We start from the raw sequence: 11230 nt of genomic DNA on the forward strand, positions 1-11230 counted from the left end.
AACTGGGGTCCGGACCCGGGGAATTGAGGTCCGGACCCTGCTTGAAAAATCAAGTTTCTGGAAATGGGGTCCGGACCCGGCTTCTGGAGGTCCGGACACGGACTGTCCAGTCTTCATCAACAACTCCGATCGATAGGCGTTTGTGGTCCGATTGAGCTGAAATTTTGCAGGGACGTTCATAACACATGAATCTACATTATGATCGGTGGAGATTGGATTCTAAGTATTCTATATCAGTGTTTGAGCCGTGAACAGTAGCATCTGCATTTTGGAACTGAATTAAGCCAACACAAGAACTAACAAACTCCCCCTTTGGCAATTCAGTGACAAAACCAAAATGTCGAGCCAATCCCATCATCTCCCCATATTTACTCCCCATTTTTGTCACAGAATGACGAAAGGTCTTCATGTTTCCTGAAACACTTCACAAAATACATCAAGGCATATGTGGAACAAGAAGACATAAATAAAACTCAGAAAAAAAATGATGCGTGATTATAAAGAAACATCAGCAAAACTCCCCCTCAATGTATGACTCAATTAACAACAGGAAACTGGAAATGCAAAGCATGTTTCTCCCCCTTTAAAAGTTAAATAAACACACATGATAACACATCAATGACTCATGTATTGCACAATGAATATCCAAAAGCTTTCCTTTTTTTTTTTTTTTGTTAAAACAAAACACCAAAAAAAAACTTGTATAGATAAGCAATAGATCATGCATGCTTGTATGAATATCTGAACAATTCGGAGTGATCAACAAGCTACACTTACACCGTAAATGTACCATATGCATGACACAACCTTGGTCTGTGAATGCAGTCAAGTAGGCAATAATCAGAAATCTCATGTGATGGTGTAGTGTGTGAGTACTCCCATTAACTAAGATTTCATCAATGAAAGGTAAATCTAGGCAGACATTTTGTAAAGGAAGACCAGCAGTCTGATTCAAACCACAGTAAACCCTTATAATGTTAGGACCTAGATTCCCTCATCCGATACACTCCCCCTGAGACTGATCATTTTCTTTTACCATGTCCTTTAGTAATCATCTATTTCCGCAATGATTTGATCACTGATTCTTTCTTTAGGGACAGACAGAAGCAAAATGAAATCATCTGAGCTTATTTTATTTTTTATTTTTTATTTTTTATTTTTTATTTTTTTGGAAAATGGTGGAATTTTTTGGAGCTAGGTTCAACTAACGAGTTGGTCAAGTGGCAAGATTCTACACTGCCTATCTTCCAAACAAAATGTTTTCTCCAAATTTCCAAACATATAACAAAAATCTAAACCTAATGGGGGCAAAAAGTGCACAATTTCGAACATGAGAAAAACTAACTCTTACTCCTTTAACAGTCTTCAGAAAAACAAGGTATATCAGAAACATATGGAGCAATAGATGTAAATTGCAGAAATATTGACCCCACTCATATGTAAAATATTCATTTGAGCACAAGACATGAAAAACTGAGTATCTAACAATTAAAACAATCTAAAAGAATAAAAAATAATCAAAGAAAATAAAAACAAAGCAAACAAAAATTAAGAAAAAATTACCCTAGAACAGCTATAGACAAATATCAATATGCTCAATTTCTAGGCATGGTCTATGTGCCCACCTAATCTAGGTGAGTCCATTACCACTCCCCCTCAATGGGTGAATGGTATTAATCTTCTTGATCCAAACTTTCTTCACATCAGGGACAACTGTGTGACTCTTATCCAAGACATCTAACCGTGTTACTACGTCTCTCATCATGTTGAATAATTTCTCATAACTATTTCTAGAATGGAAATATTCTCTTTTAGGCTCATGACTGTTAAGCTGAAAACACTTAGGACGAATATGTCCAAACTTACCACAGTTATGACACGTAGGAATAAACCTTTGAGAAGGTTGGTTCCTTAACATATGCATACTTTTCGACTTAGAACTAGACATATAGGAATCAGTTAGAGTTCCCTTACCTTTTCCACCTTTGGAAATTTAAGGAGAAATTACCTTCTTTTCAGCCAAGCTATCTTCTTTGTTCACTGGTTTCATAAAAATCATCTTTGAAGAAGAAGCAACATTAGTAGATAAAATAGCAGATTTATCAAAACCCAATCCAGTTCTATCAAACAAATGTTTCTGATTATGTAGCATTTGATTTAGCTTTTCACTAGAGAATTTTGTTAAATGATTCTTTGATTCATTCAGTTCATTCTCTAAGGATTTCACTTTGGCAATTAGCATTTTATTTTCAGACATCAAAGTATTATGAGTAGCAAGAGAATCAGTTAAGGTGACAGAAAGTTGATCATTTTCAAGATTAACCTCATTGAGTTTCTTCAATTGCTGCTTATTCAGCTTTTTCAGTTTAGTGTATTCCACAAAGAGATTATTATAAGCATTTTGCAAATCATCTTCTTCTTCCGAATCATTATCGGACACACCTTGTTTGTCTTGAGAATTACACTCACTATTCTCATGTTCACTCTCATAACTAACTCCAAATGCTAAGTAATTAACTCCCTGTTCAGCATCGTCCTTATCTGACTCATCACTTTGAGTCACATTAAATGCCTTGCCATTTGACTTTCTCAAGTTAGCACAGTCAACACGAATGTGTCCATGTCCTCCACATTCGTGACACTTGATACCTTTAGGTGACTTTCCTTTCTCAACATTCTCATTTCTAGATTTTTCAGAAAATTGTGAATTGCTATTTCTAAGATTTCCTTTCTTGGCTCTAAAGAATTTCCTAAACTTCTTAGCAAACATAGCAATTTCTTCCTCATTTCCAGAATCCTCATCAGATGAACCACAAGAGTCAACCTTAACATTTTTTTGCCTTAAGAGCAATATTTTTGGTGTTCTTGTGTTTAGGAAGAATTAGCTCAAAGGTCTGAAGGGAACCTACAAGTTCTTCTACTCTCATAGTATCTAAGTCCTTGCTCTGTTGTATAGCAGCAATTTGGGGAATAAACCTCTCAAGCAAAGATCTTAAGATTTTTTTCACCACTTTAGCATCATCCATTTTCTTTCCCAAATTAATGGTAGAGTTTCTAATGACACTAAGCTTTGAATAGAATTCATCAAAAGTTTCATCTTCCTGCATTCTAATCTCCTCAAACTGAGAAACCAACATTTGAATTTTTGAAGTTCTAACAACCTTAGTTCCTTCATGTGTGAGTTCTAAAGTTTCCCAGGCTTCCTTAGCTATTTCACATCTAGAAATTCTAGAAAATTCCTCATTTGAAACAGAGATGTAAATAGCATTTATAGCTTTGTCATTCGTAGTAGCATTATTCTTTTCCTCTGTTGTCCATTCAGCTATTGCTTTTTCTGGACGTGTCCATCCAGATTCGACAATATGCCAAACATTAATGGATTTAAAATATGCTCTCATACGAATTTTCCAAAGCGTATAATTTGTTCCGTCAAAGACGGGAAGAGAATTAGGAGCAACAGTATGAGACATTTGATATGGAGTTTCGGATCACACTCAGGAAATAAATCCTTCACAGAGTGAACCCGCTCTGATACCAATTGAAAATTCTAAAACGACTCCAATTATCACCTACTCACACGTCTAGGAGTTTTACAGAAAATATCCAGAAAAGAGATCTAACTTAGCAGTTAAAAATCAACCAAATACTGATATGAAATATGCAATCAAGAACACAGAAATTTGGTTACGAAGAGGAAATCATTTAGAGAACTCTCTAAATGTAAAACCTCTCCGGGGCAGCCAAACTCAGGAAATCAATTCACTATATAGAAGAATAAGGAATACAAGAAGAATAACAAAACCTTTGACTCTTCCTTGCACACGACAAGTGACCCACTTGACTTCTACCTCAGTAGCCCTTTCCAGAACATCTGGCACGATTCTTCTAAAAGATTTCCTTTCACCGGAACTCCGCTTGGCTTCACGTATTTTCTCTTCAACAATAATCTAGAACAAATTCTCTCTCTCTAAGCACCCAGATATTTGCTCAATAAAATACGTACTGTAAATGTAGCAAAATCGTGTTTAAATAGAAAATAACCCTAATAAGTCACCCAGGTCCGGACCCTGCAGATCTGAGGTCCGGACATGCCTCATAAAATGCACTTTCGGGAACTGGGGTCCGGACCCGGGGAATTGAGGTCCGGACCCTGCTTGAAAAATCAAGTTTCTGGAAATGGGGTCCGGACCCGGCTTCTGGAGGTCCGGACCCGGACTGTCCAGTCTTCATCAACAACTCCGATCGATGGGCGTTTGTGGTCCGATTGAGCTGAAATTTTGCAGGGACGTTCATAACACATGAATCTACATTATGAACGGTGGAGATTGGATTCTGAGTATTCTATATCAGTGTTTGAGCCGTGAACAGTAGCATCTGCATTTTGGAACTGAATTAAGCCAACACAAGAACTAACACCATCCTTCGCTTCAAGGCCTGCTTTCTCAATACTTCAAATCAATATATTTATATCTTTATACTTTAAAGTATTACCTATGTATATATTCATAAATACTTTACATCATTCTGTATATATGAATATAGATGGCAGTGATTATTAGCAGGTCAATGGCATGAGTGTAGGCAGAAACTATATATTAAGATTTTACTAGGACAACCCTGCTTACACGTTAACAGAGAGGGCTGGGTTTCAAAATATAAGCATAACTTGTTCCCACGAGACAAAGTAGGTGTGAGATACGGCAGCACGTGAAGGGGTTAACAAAATTCTTTCTTTTCCATTACAAGACAACACGGCAACCAAGGCAAAAATACTAGAATTTTGACTCACACTAGTGCTCTGAAACCATACCTGACACACGCTGAGGATTGTGTGAATGAATTGCAGGGAGAGCGACCTGAGGAGATTAAGTGAGGCGGAATAAATTTTTTCAGAGCTTGTCTTATTTGGTTAAATATAATACTTTTTTTTCTTATCTGGGGCTGCTCTGTTTGTGATGGTGTTGGTGTTGGTGTTGGTGTTGTTGGGTTGGTTTTAAAAGGGTAAAGAGTGGGGCCGTGGGGGGCACGAGTTGAAGGCCTTGCATTTTGAAGTCAAATATTTTACATTTTCTTTTATATGGGCTCATTTTGGAGCAAGCCTAATGTGGTATATGAACCTATATGCTTGTTAAATAGTGCATATAAAGTTTAATTCTAGGGTTGAGTTGGTAGAATTCGATGTTGGAATTGAGAGATTAAAGGTCTCGTTCAAATGAGAATGTACATCAAGTTTTTACAAAGTTTCTTGTTGTGCATTCACTTGTGAGGTTTGTGTCCTACATTAAGAAAGTATAAAGAAAAAGAGTGATTAATATACCCGAGTGAACCCAAACCCATTAATTTAGGCTTTTAGGCTAAAAGTGGTGTCCTAATATGTATATGAACTTACTTTTGTTTGACTCATTTGGTGTCTCTCTCCCTAACATTTTTGAATGCCTCAATCGCAGCCATGAACAAATCCAATTCGAATGTAGTCAATCTTAAAGGCACTTCCAGAATATCTTGATTGTAGTCTCATTTGAATGAGAGGAGCTTAGAATGCCTCGATTGAAGTGTCATTTGAAGCTTATTCGATCCCCGCTTGAGAAAATTGTGAAACCCTAAATCTCATTCGAACGAGATTGTGGCAGATTGTCGACGTAGTCTAAAAACTTCAGTGTTCTCCCCGTCTATATAAGTTTCGTGAGGCAAGACTTTCTTAGGACCTATAGACTATTTTTCATTGTTCTTAGAGAGGTTTCTAAACACCATTGAGCCTAAACAGATTTGGTTCATCTCCTTATTTTCATCAATCAAACCATATAAAAATCTCCAGTTATTAGAGTTTTGGGTTGTAATGGACAAAATTTGTTCGTAAAGGTGCTTCCTGTAGAAGATGGCTAGAGATTCTGGAGTTATTGAGGTGGGAGGTGAATAAGTCGTTTGCCGATGTTACGAATTAAGTCTTGGGAGTTACAAATTATTGGGGTTATCCCACATCGATTGTAGAAGGGACTGGTGGTCACTTTATTAGTGTAAGGGAAAACCTCGCATCTTGAGCTAGCTTTTGTGGTTGAGAGAGGCATAAGGTCACCCAACACTAGTATCAGAGCCCATGTTTACCAACAAATCTCGGCCCAATAGTCCACGGGAGAAACGGAGTGTCACTGCTCCGACCCAGGGCCTGATGTGTGAGGAAAAGATTGTTGGAGTTATCCCACATTGGGTGGTCACTTTATAAGTGTGAGGGAACTCCTCACCTCTTGAGTTAGCTTTTAGGGTTGAGATAGGCCCAAGACCACCCAACACAAACTATAACACAAGTTTTCTATAATAAATATCTTTGAACTTGGTTAACCCTTAGAGTGGCTTTACTTCTTAAGAATTCGTCAAAATGTTTGCACATTGTCACTGAATCTTTTTGTCTTATATATTTTTGCTTATATTTGTTGTGGTAACTATTGACTATGATAGTAATTGTAGATTGATAATTGTTTTATATAGTCAATTGGATTAGTAAATCAGATTTTTTAGTAATCATTGTCCTGAAGTCTTTGTTGAGCTGTCTTATCTTTTATTTTTATTTTTATTTTTTATTTTGTGTTCTCTTTGTCTCTTTTGATGTACTTAATAGTCACTTAAAATCTCTGAACAACCACGTGTTTTGAGAAAGCTTCCCAAATTTCAAAAACACTCAATTTCATCTCTTAAACTTTCAATTTGATACAATTAACCCAACTCCATCAATTTTTGCCATTAAACCATAACGAAAAACACTAAAAATATCAAATTACCCTTTAATTCTCGTTTTTTTAATTTTTAATTTGAAATTAAGGGTAAATTTGAAATTTTAAAAAGATTCAGAGGTATAAAGGTCATTTCATCACTTTTAACGTTCAAAAACTAACGGAAAGAAGTAGATTACATTAAATTAAAAGTTTGAAAGGTAAAATTGAAAGGTTTGAAACAGCTTTTTGCGACTAATATGGCTAGTTTGGTTTATTGTGGAGGCACTCTTGACCTGCCAAAAGGTTAGCGAGATCATCTCATTTAGAAGCCACAATTATCTCTTAGCAAATGCAAAGTTTTTTTTTTTTTTTTTTTTGATGTTAGCAAATGTAAAGTTAAAGTCCATGAATGGGACATAACTACCTATAATATCTTTTGTCTTCTGGAAAAATTATTAAGTTAGTCCTAACATTAATCTCTCTTAAGTTGAAGTCTGTGGGGTTTATTATGAAATTACAAACTTACCCTAACCAACCTCAAAGATTGGAACTCTCTTTGTACCCAAACCTCCTCGTCTCCTTGGGGTCATTAAAGTCAACTTGAAGTTCTTTCTGTTGTTTCCTTTAGTTGGTGTAATTAGGATTCTGAGTGGATTCTGGATAGTAGGTAAGCAACTTGGTATGGCTTATATTTATGTGGTGACTTGTGAGCAACCTCAGAGGACATGTGACCTTCAAGCCTCATCTCTACATCTCTCTCATTAATGCATCAACCTTCTCAGCCACTCATTATCATCTCTTTGATCTTCCTTTTTTATATCCATTATCCATCTGCCTGTAAATTAACAATTCATTTCCTGTAAATTAACATTATCCATCTGCCTTTGGCAACTATCAAGCATCTTATTCACAGGCACACAGATATTTTCTTGTGTACTATCAAATTACTCCTTAAAGTATGTTCCGTCATCAAATCGCTCACGCCATTAGTTTAAACGGGTGAGCAATTTGATAACGGAGCATACCTTAAAGGAGTGATTTGATCAAAAGTTCAAACAAGAAACTGGGAGATTTTAGTTAAACAAAAGCAACTGGGGAGAAGTTTCCATTTGCATATATGACATAATAATGTATAGAGAGAGTCATATTTAATGGAAAAAGAAAAAAAGCATCATACTCTAGTAATTTAAAGTATAGAGTCCTCTTCTTCCCTCCTGAACCTCTGTTGCCTGGCAATGAAAGCCTCCACGTTGTGCTGGAACTCCTTGTTGCTCATTGTTGGGAAAATTGATAATTAATTGGCAACCAATTTTCTACCAACCCTTTATGCGAAAGACAAGTTTGAAAAGAAAACACACGAGAATACACACCAATCACACACGTACACAAAGAGTTTACGTGGTTTGGCAATATGCCTACGTCCACAGGGCGTGATCCGCTCTCCTTATTGAGAATTATTGAGTACAATGGTATAAGCCTAAACCGCTTAAGTTTAATATCTCAAACCCAAGCCCTTAACCCCTTGTACACCCCACTCAACTGTCCCTCTCAAATACCCAGTAAAGAAAAACTCTCTACACTTTGTAAATAATTTGGATTTTCCGGATCTTCACTTAACCAAGGACCGTATGTCCTTTTATAGAGGCTTAATCACGAAAAAAGAGGATAAACAATTCTAATCCAATTGCTACTGGGAAAACGAAACCATTATGAATACAAAGTCTTTTCTATGACGAAGATAAACATTGCAGCCCACATGTTTATCCACGTAAGTTTTCTCCAAAAATTCAATTCCCAGTTGTTCTTGGACTCCTTTTAAAACTAACCTTATCCTCTTATAGATAAATATGACTTGAACCCACCAACTTGAATATTGGTATTTTCCAGCAATTATCTTCACATTTATTGACAATTTGAGCCATTATCAATAATTCATCACAGGATATGAACTTTTCGCCAATTCCTCACAAGAATGGCTGCTATTCCTGCTTATCTCTGTCTGCTGATGTCGAAGAACACGGCGAGATTTCTCACGCACCCGGTTGGTTGAACTCTGAGAGTAACTCTGACTCCTCCACTGTACTGTCCTCGTATGTGGTGTGCTTGTGAAGGTACCAGGTTGTCTCGTCTGGGTGAACTTTTTGATTCTTCTCAGAGTTCTTGATGATCTCCAAGGCCTCTGTTTTTTCTAAGCAAATAAGATTAGGGTACAAGGAATCAAAAAACCGAAAATTGGGGAGCTGCTTGGATGCACCTCTACAATGCTCTCTTCTAGTATTGGCTTTGCCTTAAAGAAAAGTAAGGAAACAAATGACTAAAAACATTGAAAACAAATTTGGTGTATGCATGCGATAGAAAGAGAGAGAGAGAAAGAGAGAGGAACTTGAATGAGTGAGTTGCTGGGATTGCTAGTTTCTCCCTCTCCTCCATTCATGCACAGAATTTGATCTACTTCCATGGCCTCTCTGTGAAAGATTTTGTGAAGCTCTGTTTGGTTAACTTAACCAAAAACAGAGTAGTTCATTTGTGTATATATATAAATATATATAGCCAAAGTGCAGAGAGTCTTTTACAATGAGCAACACGAAAGGAAAGAAATTGAAGAAACTTCTGCTGCTTCTGTGACTGTCACATGAAACAAAGTCACCAGTTGGAGCTGTTGTCTATTAGCATGAAACACGGATATAAAAAGGCTGCTGTCACACGATGCATGGAGAGCTGTTTGGTCGAAAATCTTGTCTACCATCCTCACATGAGTTGCCCATATCACATGACACGTGTAAGAAAGGTATTGCACGGCCCCGCCCCTCATCCTCTTTTGGTTCTCAAGACAATTTCTTGGCTCTCATGCTTCATTTTTTCTTCAAATTTAGTTGCAGGTCTATATGTGGTGTCCACTACGCCTTTATTGTTGAATAAAAATAAAAATTGGTGGAAGAGATTTAAGATAGTGGTATGTTATAATATGCTTTTTTGTAGATGAAAAATCTAGTAAAGTGTTTAGAAGGCCTGAGCATTGTCGGCTGTTCTTTGAAATCAGCATATGGAATATTACAGAAACTTGGCATATAAATATCAGCATAATACGACCAATAGGAAACTTGGCATCGAAGCATGTGAATTAGCATATTACAGAATTTAGAATTCATGCCTCCCACTGTGGCATATTTTTCTCTTATCCAGAAGAAAAATGGCATCATCTCTAGAACTTAGAAATTCTCTTATTCGCATATCAAATCTCCAACACTCCTGTAAATTAACATTATCCATCTGCCTTTGGCACCCATCAAGCATCTTATTCACAAAGAGAGATTATTTTCTTGTGTACTATCAAATCACTCCTTAAAGTATGTTCCGTCATCAAATCGCTCACCCTACGATCAAAAGTTCAAACAAGAAACTGGAAGATTTTAATTAAACAAAAGCAACTGGGGAGGGGAGAAGTTTCCATTTGCATATATGACATAATAATGTACAGAGAGAGTCATATTTAATGGAAAAAAAAAAAAAAAAGCATCATACTCTTAGTAATTTAAAGTACAGAGTCCTCTTCTTCCCTCCTGAACCTCTGTTGCCTGGCAATGAAAGCCTCCACCTTGCGCTGGAACTCCTCGTTGCTCATTTCATCCTCTGGATATGAACTTTTCGCCAATTCCTCACAAGAACGGCTGCTATTCCTGCATATCTCTGTCCGCTGATGTCGAAGAACATGGCGAGATTTCTCACACACCTGGTTGGTTGAGCTCTGCGAATAACTCTGAGTCCTCCTGTAATCCTTAACTGTACTCACCTCGTATGTGGGGTGCTTGTGAAGGTACCAGGTTGTCTCATCTGGGTGAACTTTCTGATTCTTCTCAGTGTTCTTGATGATCTCCTCGCAGAGATCGAAACCCGGCGTCTTTCTCCCGGACTTTGCAAAAAGAGTGATGACTATAGCATTTCCAACAACAAAAACGAAGCCAGGACTAGCCAAGACGACTGTCAGGTTCCGGAAATAGCCGCCGGAGTTCTTGACAGCAAGTGGGAGTTGCATGGAAAGCCTGGAAATCAAGAGAAGAACAACGCATACCTCGATTACCCGGAACAAGTTTGCTATCTTTTGAAGCTGGCGATGCTTTAGCTTCGCGTTTGCCTTCTCAACTTTGATGTTGTAGAAATTGAATGAATCCATTTGCATATAGGACTTGAAAGACACCACAGCCGAATGTTTTTTCCTTTGTTTTTTTTTTTCTCCTTTTTGGAGTTTTCACTCGAAAGGGAGTTCGGTTTTCATCAAAGCTTCATGTGCAACCATTTGTCTGAACAGAGAAAAGAGAAAAACTGCTTCCATTAGAGAAGTCAATAAGGCAGATTTGAGGTTTCGGAGCATTGAGACAGAGGATTAAAAGGCAGCAAAGGCCTCACTGGAAAATAGAGATAGACAGAGGAAACAGAGTGAACTATATTGCTCTGTTTTGTTCGACAGGGGATATTAGAAATAGAGGAAACAGAGTGAACTTTGTTCACTCTGTTTGTTCAACAGG

The 11230-nt window shown here is 37.3% G+C and overlaps 1 protein-coding gene across 1 annotated transcript; it reads right to left on the bottom strand.

Annotated features, from left to right (window-relative positions):
- Positions 1-9808: 9808 nt before the first annotated feature.
- On the bottom strand, positions 9809-11230 carry LOC132167464 (uncharacterized). Its single transcript, XM_059578453.1, has 2 exons — positions 10230-11230; positions 9809-10081 (listed from the first exon to the last, which is right to left on the bottom strand). Exon 1 carries the CDS (start codon positions 10882-10884, stop codon positions 10240-10242), a length of 645 nt encoding a protein of 214 aa, XP_059434436.1. The 5' UTR covers positions 10885-11230; the 3' UTR covers positions 9809-10081; positions 10230-10239.

The sequence above is a fragment of the Corylus avellana genome, chromosome ca1, assembly GCF_901000735.1.
Source record: "Corylus avellana chromosome ca1, CavTom2PMs-1.0".
In the NCBI taxonomy this organism is placed as follows: domain Eukaryota; kingdom Viridiplantae; phylum Streptophyta; class Magnoliopsida; order Fagales; family Betulaceae; genus Corylus; species Corylus avellana.

Bases quoted from the DNA above. Each gene is read 5' to 3' on its own strand.
- LOC132167464 (XM_059578453.1), bottom strand. From the start codon at position 10,884: ATGCAAATGGATTCATTCAATTTCTACAACATCAAAGTTGAGAAGGCA.